The sequence below is a fragment of the Mercenaria mercenaria genome, chromosome 6 (genome assembly GCF_021730395.1).
Source record: "Mercenaria mercenaria strain notata chromosome 6, MADL_Memer_1, whole genome shotgun sequence".
Lineage (NCBI taxonomy): Eukaryota > Metazoa > Mollusca > Bivalvia > Venerida > Veneridae > Mercenaria > Mercenaria mercenaria.
Genome location: NC_069366.1, coordinates 67523298 through 67542808, shown reverse-complemented (window position 1 = coordinate 67542808; position 19511 = coordinate 67523298). Strand labels below are relative to the sequence as shown.

General features: G+C 34.9%; 2 protein-coding genes across 3 annotated transcripts in view; one reads left to right on the top strand and one right to left on the bottom strand.

Annotated features, from left to right (window-relative positions):
- Positions 1-19511, bottom strand: part of LOC123548523 (sodium-dependent noradrenaline transporter-like) — a 214771-nt gene that overhangs the window by 107122 nt on the left and 88138 nt on the right. The window lies entirely within an intron of this gene.
- On the top strand, positions 4108-6848 carry LOC123529876 (uncharacterized protein KIAA1958-like). Its single transcript, XM_053546228.1, has 4 exons — positions 4108-4799; positions 5511-5732; positions 5879-6004; positions 6230-6848. The coding sequence occupies exons 1-4, from the start codon at positions 4283-4285 to the stop codon at positions 6796-6798; spliced, it is 1434 nt and encodes a 477-aa protein (XP_053402203.1). The 5' UTR covers positions 4108-4282; the 3' UTR covers positions 6799-6848.

The following is a 19511-nucleotide window of genomic DNA, read 5'->3' as shown; positions in this document are numbered from 1 at the left end:
CAATGGGAAGAAATTTAACCAAAAAGAAAAAAAATCTTACAAGGTATAGATATGTTAAAATACACCTAAAAATTGGAGGTACCATCCATGTTGTACCACAGAAAACTGGTCTCTTGTTTTCCCTACGGCCAATAATAAAAAAGTTACTAAAAATAAGCTTTTTATAGTAACGTAAAAAGGAAGTAATTAAAAAGAAATATTGTAAGTGGACAAAAGAAGGATCTGCCAAATAAATCTGTTGACATAAATGAAATTTCAGATCAGTATCTTCAGTAGTTATGGAGATATAACAATTTTAATTTGAAATAAAGGGAGGTAATTTGACATAAAATCAGTCCATAGTTATCTACCCTGATTGTCTCAGTCCAACTAATAACAATAATGAAATTTCAAATAAGTCCTGTATTTTCTACTGATATAAATCCATTTTGATTCCAATCAGGGGAGGTAATCAGATATAAAATAACTCTGGAACCTATGATTGGATCTGATTTGTCATGGAATCCAAGATTTATTGTTGTTGAAGATATTTTGGAAGTTTGTATCAAATAAAACCATAAATGAAGTCTCTTTATGGCTGCAAAAGCCAAAATAGCCAATTTTGGACCTTTAAGGGGCCATAACTCTGGAACCCATGAAGGAATCTGGCCAGTTGAAGAAAGGAAGCAAGATCTTGTGGTGATACAAGTTGTGTGCAAGTTTGGTTAAAATCAAATCATAAATGAAACTGCTATTGTGCAGACAAGGTCAAAATAGCTAATTTTGGCCCTTTCAGGGGCCATAACTCTGGAACCCATTAAGGGATCTGGCCCGTTCAAGAAAGGAACCGAGATCTTATGGTGACACAAGTTTTGTGCAAGTTTGATTAATTTCAAATCATAAATGAAGTTGCTATTGTGCAGACAAGGTCAAAATAGCTAATTCTGGCCCTTTCAGGGGCCATCACTCTGGAACCCATAAAGGAATCTCGCCAGTTCAAGAAAGGAACCTTGATCTTATGGTGACACAAGTTTTGTGCAAGTTTGGTTAAAATAAAATCATAAATGAAGCTGCTATTGTGAAGACAAGGTCAAAATAGCTAATTCTGGACCTTTCAGGGGCCATTACACTGGAACCCATAATGGAATCTGGCCAATTCAAGAAAGGAACCAAGATCTTATGGTGATACAAGATGTGTGCCAGTTTGGTAAAAATCAAATCATAAATAAAGCTGCTATTGTGCAGACAAGGTCAAAATAGCTAATTTTGGCCCTTTCAGGGGCCATAACTCTGGAACCCATAGTGGGATATGGCCAGTTCAAGAAAGGAACCGAGATCTTATGGTGATACAAGTTGTATGCAAGTTTGGTTAAAATAAAATCATAAATGAAACCACTATCGTGCAGACAAGAAATTGTTGACGGACGGACGCACGGACGCACGGACTGACGACGGACGACGGACGAAGGGTGATCACAAAGGTCACCTTGTCGCTATGTGACAGGTGAGCTAAAAATACAACTTTGTTACACATAAGACATTATGAAAGTATGGATTCGAGAAAGTTCTTTATAAAATGGTCGCATTTGTGCTGAGAAAATGATTTCATACATCCGAGTGTACGCCCATTAACACAGATTTATTGAGACACAAACTGAATGCAAAAAATATGTTACCATTTCAATGAAAGTCTCTGAACAAATTATGTGTTTGTTGAAACTATATATGTTTTGACACTCTTTGAGGACATTTACATGAAGCTTTACAGTTAACTTAACACTCATGTACGGATGTGTACGATCTTTCAAAAGAAATACATATGATGACGTCAAACAAGATAACGCACATGTACGACATGGCTGTATATTTTTTTCGGTATCATAAATGTATGCCGTTTGATAAGAAACTGTACTTGGTTGCTCTGAATTAGTGCCATCCAGCCGAGTGTAGCACATCAGCCTGTCAACACACTATATGGCGGAACACTGCTCTCTCTCTCTTACATTCTAACAAAATACTTCATTAATATCTTAGATCTCTTTCCTGTATACCTGGTATCACCTGTGATTACTTAAAATGCACGTTCCATAACATTACCACTAAGATTATCCTTCAATTATTATTGCAATTTTATTTACATTCTCTTAGTAAGCAATGACACATTAATAGAGAAGAAAGGCTTTTGCGGTTCCATTCAGCAAGTTTTATAATCATGTACATTTTCAAATATTTCAAATGTCTTTGCCATCCTTTAAACCAAGTCTTCATTATTTTACAGTTTACCACCATACACAGTATGAAATCTTTAATTTAGTATCATATGATAAAGGGTACCACAACTTAGTAACAAATATAAAGCCATGGAACAAAAGAGTATTGTCATTATTTATCCCACATATTATGTAAAACAAGTATTCGATCATGCTGAACAATTTCATAAACTGGTTTCACCTTTTGTCATCGAACTACAGAATAATCCTTTTAGTATTGTTACATAAAATCTAATTTGACAATATTATAAAAGATTCACTCTTATAAGTATGTACACTAAACATATTTTCTAACGCAACACTTTTTCGCCAGTATTTTCAATGTTACAAGAAGCCCAATTCTGATATTTAGCATACGTTTTAGCAATTAGCTTATGAATGTCATAAAAATGAACGTTTTATCCACCTTAAGAAATATTATGATTTTAACGGGTCAAATCGCAAAAGTTCGAATTTGAATAATAAGCTCGTATGACAGTTTAAAAATGCGGTCTATTAAATGTGAGGAAATGCAATACATTTATTTTTTCGTATTTTGCGACTTTTAAAAAATGGGATCAGATATTACACGATAAATAAGATTATGTGACTGCATGATAAAAGTTTGCTTTAGCTTTGTCATTTTTAAAATGAGTGTGAAATAAAATAATGTAGATTAACCGTTAGCCTGCTGGCGGCAAATGATTCAGCCTTTGCGCCCAGTGCAGACCAAGCTCTGCCTGCACGTCTGTAGGCTGATCATGGTCTGCACTGTTCGCTATTCAGTCAATAAATATTCAGTGAACACCCCTTTGAATAATAAATGGTACTGCCAAATTGAATGATGGACCAGTCTATTATAGAAATTTAGCAGGGTAAGGGTTAAGTGATTCAAATGATATTGGCAAAGAAACTAAGTGTTGCGTTAGAAGTTTGTTAAGTGTATATAGTTAATATTCCGTATTCTGGAAAATGTAAATATCTGTTAGATATGACTGGGGACAACCACTGCTTTCTCCTCATGCTTTTGTTTAAAGAAATAACATATCTCTAGCACACAGATTTTATTAAAAGAATTAGGAAAGAGAAACCAATTTCATAGATAAATAAAATGTATTCTTCACATTTTTTTCCAACAAAATCTTTCAGAAATATATTCATAGATATACCCAGAATAGTGTCTGATAAATATCTGGCAATCAATGATGAATATATACAGTAAATAAGAAGAATTTTGCTAAAACATATTGCAAAATTCATATGATAAAAGAAATTAGTAAGTGGTTACTAAAACAATAGAAATAGCCAAATTGTTTGACCGCCGTCCCCTAAAATATATCGAGTTTCAACTGTATATTTACGTTATAAGGCGTTAATAAATAATAAAGTACAATATTAGTATCAACATAATATCTTTACAATGAATAGTTGGAAAATAACACACAAATAGTCTGTTAAAACCATTTCCCTTTCAAAAATATATGAGACAGTACGATTGTTATTTGCTTAATTGCTTTCTTTCAAAAATACAAATGATTTCTGCATCAGCGCAGAACGTCAAGAAAAAAAAAAACAACACAATTATGTGCCTCTTTTTGTCAGGTACTTCTGACTTAAAAAACAAAGTCTGATAATTTTGTTTAATTTCTCAAAATTAATAATAGATGTGATTTAGAGTATAAGATCTTGTTTATAATAACATATCTTTAACACTAAATAATTACATTAATTTCTCCGAATGAATCTGGATATAAAAACTCTACTATTGTAGCTGTAACAGGTGAGAGATATAAATATGTGGGTTAACAGTCACATTATTACATGAGTACCTATAAATAGTAACAAATTTGTGCTGAAAATTCTCACATTATCGCAATGCGTCATGCATTATCACATTATCATAATAAGCCCCGGGGCCATTATCGATAATGGCCCTGCCGAATTTGACTGGATTAGGTTTTCGTCTTAACAGTACAAATGCATGGGACGTAAAGTCTAGAACCAGACTTAAAGCACGAATGCACGTGCTTTTGTGACGTGTTTTTGCGGTCAAGATGGCTGCCGAGAGGACTCTGGAGTCATTGGCAAATAGATTGATGGAGTTAGATAGTACAATAGAACGAAAGAAAAAGAATTATACAGCCGAAGAAGCAGACGAATTCATTGAAAGCAAGAAAAACAAGAACACGAAATTAAAAACTACAAGTGACATGAAAAAATTCAAATGTTTCCTGTCAGAGGATGGCGAGGACAGACCAGTAGAAATGATACCTGCGAAAGAACTTGATGCTTATATTTCCAGGTTTTTATTAAGTATTAGAAGAACGAAGGATGATTCCGACATGGAACCTTCGACTTTAAGAGGTATTTTTGCCAGCATAGGCCGGTATCTCAGCGATAAAAGCTATGGAACCGATCTGAAGGAAAAGGAGTTTAGAAGAAGCAGAGAAGTTTTGAAGGCTAAATGTAAAGACCTAAAAGAAAAGGGGAAGGGGAACAAGCCAAACCGATCAGAGCCTTTTACTAAAGCAGAGATTGAAATTCTTCACAAGAAACAGATTCTTGGAGATCGTAAGTAACATGAATGTCTTTTGTTTACATAGCTGTCAAACATTGTTTACATTTCACTTAGTAACGCTATAAATAGGCAATATCAAGGGAAGTAAATCGTGTACGCTTTAGTAATGAAGTTTGTTTGTTTATTTCTTGTGAAGTCACACGTATACAGTTTGTGCATATGTTTTAATTTCTAACTGCTAATAAATTGCATCACATATCAAATACACAATGAACTCTCAAATCAATTAAACAATAAAATAAGGGCGCAGCTTTTAAACAATAAGTAGATCTACCAAATTATAAATAGTCGTATACTTAAAAAAGGGAGGTAATATTTAAGCTATTGTTGAAAATTATTTATACAAACAACATTCAAATATTTATGCGCTACGCTGAATGTTGTACTTCATAAAACAATAAGGAAATCTGTTAATTTGATTCTTTTAAGTTTGATATTTAAAGCTCACTTTATGCGTTTACCTTCCTCATATATAAGCAACAACTTCCGATTCGTAGATAAAAATTTCCTGATGGATATCAGAAGCAACCCCTCTAAAATGTTATTCTATTACAGTTGTATATAGTTGAGGGCCTACCATACAAATGCTTGGGTCTGTTGTACTCTGTGCTTCCGAGAATTATACCCTTACCTATTATCTTTTATTCATTGCAATGCAAAATTTTGTTAATTTTAAAATATAACATCGGTCCGCTCCCTTTCAGATTCTCCTCAAGCTTTGCTAAACTCGATGTGGTTAAATAACACAATGCATTTCGGTTTGAGAGGTCGCCAGGAACATCTGACAATGCTTTGGGGAGACTTAGATGTAGGTGTTACTGCAGATGGCACTGAATATGTAGCATTCACGGAAAGAGCAACAAAAACGAGGAATGGGTCAGAGAGAGATCCCAGGCATTTTACTCCGAAAATGTTCGCACAGCCAGGTAAATTGAATCTTATATGCCTTTACTTTTTCTAAGCATGCATTTCCTATTATCATTATTATTATTATTTTCTAAAAATTGAAAAATTCATTGTCAAACAATTTCAGCTAACAATGTTTTAAGCATTATGATTATACTTATTTTAGGTGATGATGCTTGTCCAGTGAGATTGTTTAAACTGTATGGAGAATTGAGACCAGTGAAGATGTGCTCCCCAGACTCCAAGTTTTATCTCTCGTTGAACCCTAATTTTGGAAAAGAGTGTGCTACAGGTATTTAATATTTCACTTGTTTGATAAATGCAATAAATATGTGTTATCCCATTTATTAACCTATACCTATTATATTTACTATTTATCAAAATAATTTCACCTGAAAACAAAGAAAATGAACATTAGATATTTATGATTTATTTATTTGACTGTCTAATATTCTTGTATGCTGTGTTATTTCGGTTTAAATACGGGTGAAATAAAAATGTAAAATATATGTTATAGGGCACTTGTGGTATATATCTGCACCGATGGGCAAAAACAAGCTTGGATGCATTGCGAAGACTATGAGCAAGGAGGCTAACTTCCATTCCCGGCACTCAAATCACTCAGGCAGGAAAACAACTATTTCCAATCTGTTAAATGCTGGCTGCCATCCTACCGAGGTGGCCCAGTTGTCAGGACATAAAAATTTGTTGTCACTTAATCAGTATCATACAGTTTCATTGGTTAAACAGCAAGAAATGTCGGCCATAATCCACCAGAATGCACCTTCTACATCAGTTGCGCATGTCCTGCATGAAGGTCAGCAGCAGCCCACTGACATACAGATGGATGTAGATAACACTATGTCAGACGAAGAGTTACTTGCCGCATCACAAGACATTGAAAATGCATTGTCAGCAATTAACAATTACGAAGAAGTTGTAACATCTAAAGCAAATACTGTAATAAATCTCCCCCTTATGCAGAGTCCTGGTGGTAACCTTCACATGACAAATCAAAAATTCAACCCAATGGGTTTTTTCAGAGGATGCACTTTTAATGGTGCTGTAAACATTGTTTTGAAGTAAATACAGATTTGTGATGTCTATATGTAAAACGCTTATGTGAAGCATGTGAATAGGAGTTCATTGTTGATGTTGGATACTTTGACATTCATTGAAAATGTGAAAAATCACTACTTAAAATGATGTTGAAATGCTACTGGTGCACAATAATATAATGCTTTAGTTTCATTAAATTTGAACTTTGGACTACAAATAAAAATAAAAATTATAAACTTTATATTCTTGCTTTATTTACTATGTTATAGATACTCATGTAATAAACAGGTAAATAAATGGGAGAGCGGTGCCTTTGAGTGATAATGGCCCTGGCAGTTAATAATAGCCCTCGGGCTAAAGCCCTCGGGCTATTATCACCTTGCCAGGGCCATTGTCACTCAAAGGCACCGCTCTCCCATATATTAACCTATACCTATTACATCGCTACCTTAAAAAGACCGTGGCAGCCAATAATATTAACGAGACGTCAAGATGCATGCAAAAGTTGACATAAAGATTCATTGAAGATCTTCACCCTTGCTTCCCCAGACAAAAAAAACAACCTCTTTGGCAGGTACAATATACTGGGTTTCATAATAGTGTGCCGGAAAGGTCGATTAATACGGTAATCGGACCAAGCGTTGACATGAAGCGACATCCACTAAAGATCTTAGAGACAGCAACGTTGTACGAATGTGTGTATATAACGTTTTAGCGATTTTAAAATGATTTGTCATAGTTATAAAAAATGACATTGTCTACTTCAATAGTTGGTACAAATGCAATCTTCATAGTACTGCTTCAGTGGGTTATGCAATAGAAACACGACATGATAACACATGAATTTACATTAGACTGACAACGGACTGACCAGTCACGTTAAAAGTATAACAGATTTAATATTAGGGGATTACGTAGTCTAACGTAAATTACCGATTGCTCTCACGGATCCATTATCTTATTATTCAAGATTGCAAATTATTACATTTCAAAGATTTGTTGGTCACCATAGAGACAGTTTTTTTTTAAATTATTTCCTTTATTGTTAAAGGAGTCATCACAATTTATTTCTTTCAACGTTGCAGTTTTCAGAGCATTGACAAGGTATGGATAATCAATTACATTTCCTGGTAGACCGTTTAAACAATCACTACTCGTTATTTTATCGGTTTGTTAACACCTTTTGTAAGTTATTAGGTTATCATGTGAAGACAATAACATACATAAGATACAACCTTTGTTTTAACATACGAACATTATCAATAAATGCATCCTATCTAGCAAACTCAACATTTAGAATTAGTTGTAATAAGTTCCTGGTTATCGGGTCGAGTAATATTTCTAAGCCTTGTATACATTGCAACTGTTAAACTAAAAGTAGTTGAACGGTTTGCAAAACAGTCAGATTTGAATTGATCAAAAGCGTTATCATATCTGTCTCTCAAATCTTTACTACTGTTGCTGCTAACGGACAGTATTCTTCTTTCCTGAATAAATTAGAATATATCTTAAAGCTACTCGCCAACAGTTTGGGTGAAATTTTTCAACATGTTCATTTTCACTAAGTTTGGCAAAAACGTATATATGACACCGAAAATGGATAAAGTGGGTGAAAATGAAAGTTAGATATTAGTAAGTATGCAAAAACGAATGTAAATGTTCTGCATTATTTCAAAAGCGTTGCAGTAGTTTACTACCGTCTGCACAATATAGTTTGTTATTTATAAGAATATCTTGCAAAAATCTCATGTCAATAAGTTTGTAGCACTAGTCACTTTCAGAGTACACACTTTTTATGGATTTTTGAGAGAAATTATTTTTCGCCTGAAGTGTGTGTGTTAGTGCCTTTAACCTTTTTGAAGCCTTTCATCTTCATAAAACTCGTTTCTTTTATATAAATAAGACTCAAAACAACCATGTAAGCATGCATGACACGATTGTAGAATCAGAATCATAGATGTATTCCAACATGATAAGAACATGTAGTTGCTCTGAATTGCTGCAATCCGGCCAAGTGTAGCACATCAGTCTGTCAACATGTTATCTAGGAACACCTGGGCCCAGTTGTTCGAAACTTTAACCGGCTGTTAAACTAACTGCCTGTTAAATTTTGATTCAAAATATTAGTCTTGGCGGGAAACATTAGTATGGAGTTTTTATTTTACTGTAAAGACTTTTAAGTGTTCATAACATTTAACTCATATATTTCTTTTTCTAAATCTTCTAAGATGTTGAAATATAACTCTAGAAGTTAATCGGCCGTTAGCTTAATCGCCTGTTAAAGTTTCGAACAACGGGGCCCTGCTCTTCTAAACATTTTCACGCAAGTGCTTAATGTATACCTTACATTTCATCCTGGTATACCTGGTGTAATCCATGCTTACATACTTCTAAAATGTACATCATTTCTTTAAAACAAGGAAACATTTTCGTGACAGTAGGCATTAAAACTGTTGAAATCTTTTGGACAGATTATTAAAGTACTTAAATGTCAATTTGCATAAATGAGCATATGAGCCATTAAAAGAATACAGCCTTAAGGAATTGATTTTTTTTTTCAAAATTGTTGTCCCTGATTATCGGTATGTGATATGTAGGCGCCTTCAATGAAATTAGTATGAAGCAAATGTTTGACTGATAAAACCACATTTGGATGTAAGTGTAATATTACTGTACAAATCTTATGCATGTCGTCCAATTGTGTAAGGAACAAAGATAATTATACATTCATCTTGTTTATCAGGAGCATCGTATATATCGTACATTTTTTGTGTATTTTGCAGAAACAATTCTGGTGTGTTCTAAGTTGAATTTTATCTTTACTTTCATACAGAAATGTTGATGTTACGGACCGAAAAAAAGTCAGCTTGTGAATATTTGTGATACAAGTGAATCCCGATTTTGTATGTTTTTGTTTAGATAATGAAATTCATTTGTGTATACAATTGTACCGGAAATTTTAAACTTCATGAACTGTTTTCTCTCCCCCTTTTTAGTCTTCATTTCATATAGCATCAAGTATACATCTCCACAAAGATTCAACTCGTCAAGTTCAAAGTGCCAGCCTTTTACTAAGATTTGTACATTTTTCTTTTTGTATCGGTATGAAATTCATTGGTGTGTACAATTGTACGGAAATAATTACGTTTCATACATTGTGTTGTCTCTCCCTTAATTTCATATAGTCTCAGTTATACATGTCTACAACGATCCGACTCGTCAACTAAGAACAGTTTTTTTTAATTGCAAGCCTTCAATGTCACATCAAAAACGCAAAATTCCCATGGCCAACGTCAACTGCAAAAAAGGATACTGGTTGGGAACCATTTTCCGGACACATTTTCATATTTCGGCTCCATTATTCCCTTAAAAAAATATTTGACATAAATAAAGCTCACACTGCACAAACTTCAGCTTCTCCACATCCGATGGTGTAATCAGCATCGCGTTGTGACGTAAGATATGGGGTCCATGGGGCCTCAAATGGGGTCACTAAAATGAGTTGTTTTTCCCGTCAGGTAAACCAGTTTCCGGACAAATATTTTGACAGTGTTTTGTTGTTAATTTGATATCAAAATAAGTAATTAAACTACTTCTACACATTTCTTTATCATTCATCTCTTCAAAATTGTGCACGAAACATAACTCGACTTTCAATAGCAGCTAAGAAAGCAAACCAAGGTTGACTATAATAAACTCGATTTTCGTCTTATACGAATTCTTGATAATTCCAATAGATATAGAATAAAATTAGTACAAAAATCGACAGCACTGCATCTTACGTAACTTTTAGCGTTAAATTAAAAGTAGAACATGTTATCAGCAGACAATCATTATGAAGTTTGATTATTTCTTCCCCACTTGATACCTTGGCATGTGTGAACTACTGCGCATGCGCAATGCTATCTTCATGCCCCGTTAAGACAGAAAGTTGTTTTGTAAACACAGGTGAGTTATCATCAAAAACCCAAACATTATACAGCCTTATAAAATAGTGGTTTGCTGTAGACATGAAGAACAAACATCTAAATGATCTAGATGAAACAATTACATGAATAACAACGAAATAAAGCAGATATTACATGTGTCCGGAAACTAGTCCTGTCCGGAAAATGATTCCCAACCAGTATACATCTCATGAACATCCATGATGAAACAAGTCCCCCATACCAAAAATAATAACAATGCACGTGACTTATATGATGATGTGACATATATCAACTAGCGCGATCAGTCATTTTGTTGCGACCCTATAAGGTCAATTGAATTTAGAGAAATACGGATACAATCGATCAGCATATCAATATATTAATATCGATAAACGTAGTTCTAGATATTCTTGTTCGAATCATAAAATGATAATAATATGTCATTAATAGCAATCAAACCAGCAGATCAACAGAATTTGAACTAAGAAATTAAGTAGACCACATGCGTAGCTTTGCGTGATAGGTGAGAGAAATATACGCTGATGAAAAGCGATAAATTATCGAATAATGGTGGCAGTGCATGAATACTTGAATAATTCGAACCATTTTTCTTGCAAAGAATCTGTACCTATAGTGTTGACAGATGCAAATTAAAAGAAGTTTCTGGTAAATTAAAGGAAGTTTCTGGTAGAGTTAACATATTTTCAGACATTATTAAAACAATTACGCACTAATTTATCAAATTATTTGAAAGTCCAATTATATCATGCCGATACCTCTTTTTTTCCTGTTCTTTGAATGTTTTGGAATAGTATTGTTGCTGTTAAAATTGATTTAAAAGAATTCAAAATGAAAGATTAGAGTATAGATAACATAGGTTCACCGTGACAGGGAGTCCAATGTCGATGACTTTGAATAACGTTCCTCTCATCATTGAAGGTTCGAACCCCGCCTGGAGAGTATAATGTAAGGAAGCCACCAAGCTGGCTTGCAGAAATCTGATGTTCTACCCAGGTGGCCTTGGCTTATGTAATGCTCTGAGGGGAACCTGGGGTCTTCCTCCTCCATGATAAGCTCAACACGTAGCCAAAAACTGTTTCAGTGTGAATTAAAACATATCAAAACAAAGCAAAAAGAAGAAGTATCTTTAAAAAAAAAACGCGGATGCATTAGTCAATGCCCACCTTAAGCTACGAAAAGTGCATGCATTCTGCACTTTTACATACGATCGGGTATTTATAAAGCAAAACAAAATGTAGTTTTTAAAGTACAATTTTCTTTCTTTATGTAGAACATATTTTACAGAACACATATTTTACATCATAATTATATTAATCATAACCTAGAAAACTTTTACAAAAAATAAGTGTAAAAAGGAGGAGCCGAAAAGTGGGGCACGAAATGACTATTTTTGAAATCGTCAAGGGATACGAAATAACCAAAATTGGGACGAGTTGACTGTAAATTAGTTTCGGGAGATCACTCCGTATCAGACTGGCAGAGGGGATTCAGGTTAATGACATAAGCTAGTTTCACAGGAGTCTTACAATAGAATATACTGACAATACAGCTCAGAGCACATGCACACCCCTTAAGAAAATATCATCTATTCCATTCGAAAACCTGTACAGTTTTAATCAGCTGTTAAATGACCTTCACCCCAGATATTTACAGAAAGTAAAGGTGAAACTATTGTTTCACAAAAGTAAATTAAATACGATGACGTCAAACAAGATAAGGAACATGTATGACATGATTATGAATGTTTGGTACACCATTATAGATGTATGCTAACATGATAAGAACCTGTAGCTGCTCTGATTTTCTGCCATCCGGCCATGTGTAGCACATCAGTGTGTCAATGCGCTATATAGCGGAACACTTGCACTCCTACAAATTCCTACGGAAGAACTTGATTCATGGCTAATATCTAGTACTATCTTCATGCGTTTCATAAAATTACTTGATTCCTATTGAAGATATTCGTAACATCATTATGAAGCGAAAAATGAAACGATGCATGCAATGCAAGTTGGTAATAATACACCATACATTTGGGAAGTTCTTCTCCTGTCTTCGACTGACGTACGTTTTAAAAGAGAAAATGCATTCTTCGTTTTCTGGTTTCATGTTTTCATCATTTTATCATGCTTTCGAACAATGTGGTGTAGATAGGAAAACAAAATGTTGCTTTCGTTGTGTGTTTATAAATATATTGATCCTTGTAGAGGATCCTATCGAATAGTCTCGAGCTATAATAATAAAACCTATCATGGTATAATATTGACGAGTATATTTAGTAAATAGAGAACGTTCACTGGCTCATACAGGGTGAAAAAAAACCGTAATTATAATTTGTATTAAAATAGTTCTTTTTGTCTTTAAAATACCTGTTTTTGCATCAATATAAATATTCTTAAACAAGTAATCACAGTTTAAGGACTAGCCGATAAAACGTATTACCTCCTTTTATATAAAAAGGGTTCGCTGCCTCATAGAGCTCTTTCGCCATAAACGTACCCTTGTATGAATATAGATGGAAGCTGTACCGAGTTTTTTGGTTTTCTCTTCTCTGCTACGTTTTTGAAAACCGTACCTCAAATATTATAGTCTGACACAGTCTAATGTAATGATTATATTTGAAGTCTTAAAATTGCTTAGTTTGAAATTTTCTTTGCTTTGTCTGAAAGTAAGGACAGATTTGACCCAAAATATCGAGAAGCTGAAAGTAAAATTTACATACTGAACAGAACTTCTAATCGGACCGGTTCTGTTATTTTTCAATTACTTTTTAAACTAAAAAACAGTGCACTTTCGACCGTCATATTAGAATTGTAAAAAGCAATTCTAGTTCAACCCATTAGTTCTTTGATTACGATTTCCGCAATGTCGAAAAGACATTCTCCGTTTTCTTATGAACATGTGCGGACCTATATTTCATATAATGTATAGATAATATCTAATTATTTCTCAGTTTTGATCAAATTACTATATTGAATATTTCTAAAATCTATGGAAGGAAATTATTCAAACTGTCTCTGTATATCAGTATATTTTAAACAGGTGAAAAAAAAACTGTTTTCTGATCTTTTCCTTTCGATAATATCAGTCTGTCTATAAATAGATTTTTCGAGAGATATATTGATAGATAATACAGAAAAATAGCGCAGAACCTATATTTTTTGCTATCAATGAAATCTGTTATTTATTGAATAAACTCTTTGTTTTTCAGATAAAATTCTTTCAGGGAATCAAAGCCTGAAGAGTTCACAGAACCCGATAAAACCTGCGGGTTACAACGCTGTATACAGTGTTAACAATATGTACTACATTGTGATACCTATTTAAGTAAATGAAATAGCAAAAGATATAGTTTTTAGCTCACCTGTCACAAAGTGACAAGGTGAGCTTTTGTGATCGCGCAGCGTCCGTTGTCCGTCCGTCCGTGCGTACGTAAACTTTTGCTTGTGACCACTCTAGAGGTCACATTTTTCATGGGGTCATCATGAAAATTGGTCAGAATGTTCATCTTGATGATATCTAGGTCAAGTTCGAAACTGGGTCACATGTGGTTATTGCGCCAAGTGTTGGCAGCAGAAATTTTGTGCTCTTGATATTTTGATTATTCTGTGAAAACCAGTGACTTTAGAACCAAGATTTTTTGCATAGTGTTTCATGAATATATGTAGATTTCTGTGATTTTAATTGGATTTATTCATTCGATAGTGGATTTTATTCAATAAATCAATTGGATGTACAATAGAGTAGACTGCTTTTACCTGTAAAATAGTGTGTATATTTTTAGTGAACACAATCTCACAACATAATGTGCTTTATAAAGTATAATAGAGACCAATTATTGAAATTTGAAAACATACCCAGAAGGTTTTCACGACCAGACAAAGAAACATTGAAAAGTCTAAAGGATTATGATATTTTGATTTACAGATCTGCCAGAGGTGGTAATAATCAACTTACACGTAACTCGGATATCAATCAAGGGATTAAACTGGACAATATTAGAACATTACCTGAGGCAATTTCAACTGTAATATCAACAGATAGACCAATGCATAAGAAAAAAATCAACAAAGAAGTTCTTGATTCGAAAAGAACAATGAATTTATCCCACGTAAAATATGAAACTCAAACAATAGTTAAAGGCCAGAAAAATATAAAAATTTGTTGCATTAACCCAAGATCCTTGAAAAACAAAACGACAGCCTTCTGTGACTTTATTATCTGGAATGATCTAGATCTTATTGCTGTGACTGAGACATGGTTAGGCACCTCCATCGATAAAGCATGTCTAGGTGAACTGTTACCTGATGGATACAAAATCAAGCATGTGCCACACCCTGGTAGTGGGCGTGGAGATGGGGTGGCCCTCATTTATAGATCGGTGATAGATGTAAAAGTAGTCTCTTCAACTAGTGACAATACTTTTTCAACATTTGAACATATTGAGTGTAATGTTAGTATCAACAACTACACATTGCTCATTGCCGTTATTTACAGACCTCCTCCATCAAAGAAAAATGGTCTGAATACAAATGATTTTCTGGATACCGAGTGGCCAGATTTCTTATCAAAATACGCCGCAGTTGACAAGAATATCATCATAACTGGCGATCTTAATTTTCATTTAGACATTCCTTCTGATCGTGACACCATCAGATTTAACAGTGTGTTACAATCTTGTGGCATGTATCAACATGTGAAAGGGCCCACCCACGTCCACGGTCATACCCTAGACGTGGTCATCACCAGAGAACAGTATCGGCAGTAGTAGTGACTGATCCTCGGTTATCAGACAGCTCTGGAAAAATAGCCAAGGACCATTTCGCGGTAATGTTTAATGCACTTGCCGCGAAACCCCCTCCGGTAAAGAGAACTGTGACATACAGGAAACTCCGTTCGATTGACGTTGATACTTTCAAAGCTGATATTCTATCATCCGATCTTTTGAATTTGTCACAAAGTACATCAAATGCAGAAACTCTCGTCTCATTATACAACAGTGAACTTTCAGCTTTAATTGACAATCATGCACCTTTGTGTTCAAAAACCATCACATTAAGACCATCTTGCCCCTGGTTCTCGGAGGAGCTCCACGACGCCAAACATTTGAAACGTAAACTAGAACGTAAATGGCAGACTTCAGAACTCGCCGTTTACCACTTAATGTATAGGAACCAATGCGCAATCGTTAACAAAATGTTAAAAAAGGCAAGAACTGATTATTACTCAGAGAAAATAGAATCAAGTGAACGAGACCAAAAAAGCTTGTTCAAAATAACGAAACATTTATTGAACGGTCCAAGTGAAGCGGCACTTCCATCAGGCAAGAACCCAGAACTACTAGCACAGGAGTTCAGCGATTTCTTCATAGATAAAATAGAAAAAATCAGAACTAATATTGCTTCCCAGGATCAGAATGAAACATTTACTCCAGAAGACGGACGCATATCACTATGTGATACCGCGCGTTTGACTAGTTTCAGTCCAGCAACAGAGGAGGTGGTGAAAAAGCTTGTTCAAAAGTCAGCTAATAAGTCATGTGAATTAGACCCTCTTCCTACATGGCTCTTGAAATCTTGTATAAACGAACTTCTCCCAATATTGACGAAAATTGTTAACATCTCTCTAGAAAGTGCAATCGTGCTAGAATCATTTAAAACATCACGAATAAGACCATTGTTAAAAAAGCCAAGTCTTGACTAAAACACACTCAAGAATTACAGGCCTGTTTCCAATCTGCCATTCCTCTCAAAAATCCTTGAGAAAGTGGTAAACAGAAGAATTCAGGAACATCTGACGGACAATCAATTACATGAAATAAATCAGTCAGCATACAGAAAATTTCATTCAACTGAAACCGCATTGTTAAAAGTTCAGAACGACATTCTCGAATCCCTTGACAAAGGTGACGTCACAGTACTTGTGATGTTGGACCTGTCGGCTGCATTCGACACCATTGACCATAACACCCTTCTTCACAGACTCGAATTTAATTTTGGATTCGCCGATAAACCCCTTCAATGGGTGGCATCATATCTAACAGACCGCTACCAAACAGTATGCATCGATGACAAACTCTCTGAACCAGTCCTTATGAAATTCAGTGTTCCTCAAGGATCTGTTCTAGGTCCAAAATTATACACGATGTACACAAAGCCAGTCGGGTCCATCTGTAGAAACCACGGTCTAAACCACCAATTTTATGCAGATGACTCCCAACTCTATCTATCGTTTAAACCAGTTGACCAAGCATCAAAGGCAGCCACAATCATACGAGTTGAACAATGCCTAAAAGAAATCATCTCATGGATGAATTCAAATATGTTAAAATTGAATGCAGACAAAACTGAAGTAATTCTTTTTTCGAGTCAAAAACACTCCAAATATGTTGAAAATCTAGAATTGAAAGTTGGCGAATCGAGCAGAAGACCATCAAAAACTGTTCGAAACCTTGGTGCTACGCTTGATTCGAACATGCACATGGACCATCATGTTAATTCTGTGACTCGAACATGCTACGGCAAAATACGACACGTTGGTCATATTCGACCATATTTGACAACTGAAGCCACAAAAACCCTGATAAACTCGCTTGTGACCTCACGATTAGATTACTGCAATGCTCTTTTGTATGGCGTGCCAAAATCAACAACGAGCAAACTGCAAAATGTCCAAAACACAGCTGCACGTCTTATTACGAAAACAACCCGTTTTGAACATATAACACCAATCCTTAAAGATCTTCATTGGCTTCAAATACAAAATAGAATCAAATACAAAATTCTCATTCAAACATTTAAGGCCTTGCATGGACAGTCGCCGGTGTATATGAGAGACTTACAGGAGGTGTACGTGCCAACTAGAAATCTGAGGTCAGCAAGTGCAGCAACAACCCTTGTGCCACAAAAAGGTCGACTGGTTACCTACGGGGATAGAAGTTTCAGGGTTGCCGCCGCAAAACTATGGAACTCTCTCCCTGACAATCTCAGAAAAGATTCATCACTTAATTCATTCAAAGGAGCTCTCAAAACACACCTTTTCAAAATTTTCTACAACACATAGTTACCAACTGTGACTGTTTCTACCCATAATAAATATGCCATTGTTATTTTTGTAATACAGAACTACGGCAAGTCAGTCGTCGCTGACGAAGATCTCTTAACTGTACAATTCATCATGTAATTAACTAAATTGACAATCCAGCTTTTTTTTCATCATGTCACATTTTAAGGGTTATGACGTTCTATGTGTGTGTTTTTCGCAAGACTTGAGTTTCACTTGAGGTGTGTGGTATTTCTATCTAATACAATACATGATGGCACCATTTACCGGGAGGTTGAACCTCTATATGCAGCCCGTCTGGGCGTACCAGGTGTTTAAAGCCCTGGTATTGGCAATAGGGGTAAAACGACCTCAAGGGTGGGGGTGCGGTCATGGCTGTTTGTTACAATAAGGCTGTAAATATTGTCATTGTTCATTTATGATATTGTTGTAATGACTATTATTTTTTATTATTATGTTCAACGCCATTATATCATTTATAAAAAAGGGGTTTAATCACATTGTTCAGTTTCAGTTTTGTGATTGCATATGTCATGTTTTGTTATTTTCCTACATATCTGCGATGTGTCACATGTTTATTTGTAAAGCGCCTTTGAACGTATATTCCATATGAAAAGGGCGCTCAACAAATCTGGTATAATAATAATAATAATATGTGGTCAAACAAAAACTAGGTCAGTAGGTCTAAAAATAGAAAAACATTGTGACCTCTCTAGAGGCCATATTTTTTTATAAGATATTCATGAAAATTGGTCAGAATGTTCATCTTGATAATATCTAGGTTAAGATCGAAACTGGGTCACGTACCATCAAAAACTATATCAGTAGGTCAAATAATAGAAAAACCTTGTGACCTCTCTAGAGGCCATATTTTTCATGGGATCTGTATGAAGGTTGGTCTGAATGTTCACCTTGATGATATCTAGAACAGGTTTAAAACTGGGTAATGTGCGGTCAAAAACTAGGTCAGTAGGTCTAAAAATAGAAAAACCTTGTGACCTCTCTAGAGGCCATACTTGCGAATGGATCTTCATGAAAATTTGTCAGAATGTTCATCTTGGTGATATCTAGGTCAAGTTTGAAAGTGGGTCATGTGCCTTAAATAACTAGGTCAGTAGGTCAAATAATACAAAAACATTGTAACCTCTCTAGAGGCCATATTTTTCATGGGATCTGTATGAAAATTGGTTTGAATATTCATCTTAATAATATCTAAGTTAAATTTGAAACTGGGTCAACTGCAATCAAAAACTAGGTCAGCAGATCTAAAAATAGAAAAACCTTGTGACCTCTCTAGAGGCCATACTTTTGAATGGATCTTCATGAAAATTGGTCAGAATGTCCACCTTGATTATATCTAGGTCAAGTTTGAAACTGGGCCAAGTGCCATCAATAACTAGGTCAGTAGGTCAATTAATAAAAAAAAATTGTGACCTCTCTGGAGGCCATATTTTTCATAGGATCTGTATAAAGGTTGGTCTGAATGTTCGCCTTGATGATAGCTAGGTCAGTTCGAAGCAGGGTCAACTGTGTTCAAAAACTAGGTCAGTAGGTCTAAAAATAGAAAAACCTTGTGACCTCTCTAGAGGCCGTACTTTCAAATGGATCTTCATGAAAACTGGTAAGAATGTTCACCCTGATGATATTTAGGTCAAGGTCGAAACTGGGTCACGTGCTGTCAATAACTAGGTCAGTAGGTCAAATAATAAAAAACCTTGTGACCTCTCC

Bases quoted from the DNA above. Each gene is read 5' to 3' on its own strand.
- LOC123529876 (XM_053546228.1), top strand. From the start codon at position 4,283: ATGGCTGCCGAGAGGACTCTGGAGTCATTGGCAAATAGATTGATGGAG. The intron at 4,800-5,510 runs GTAAGTAACATG...GCTCCCTTTCAG, and splicing joins GAAACAGATTCTTGGAGATC to ATTCTCCTCAAGCTTTGCTA. The intron at 5,733-5,878 runs GTAAATTGAATC...TACTTATTTTAG, and splicing joins GAAAATGTTCGCACAGCCAG to GTGATGATGCTTGTCCAGTG.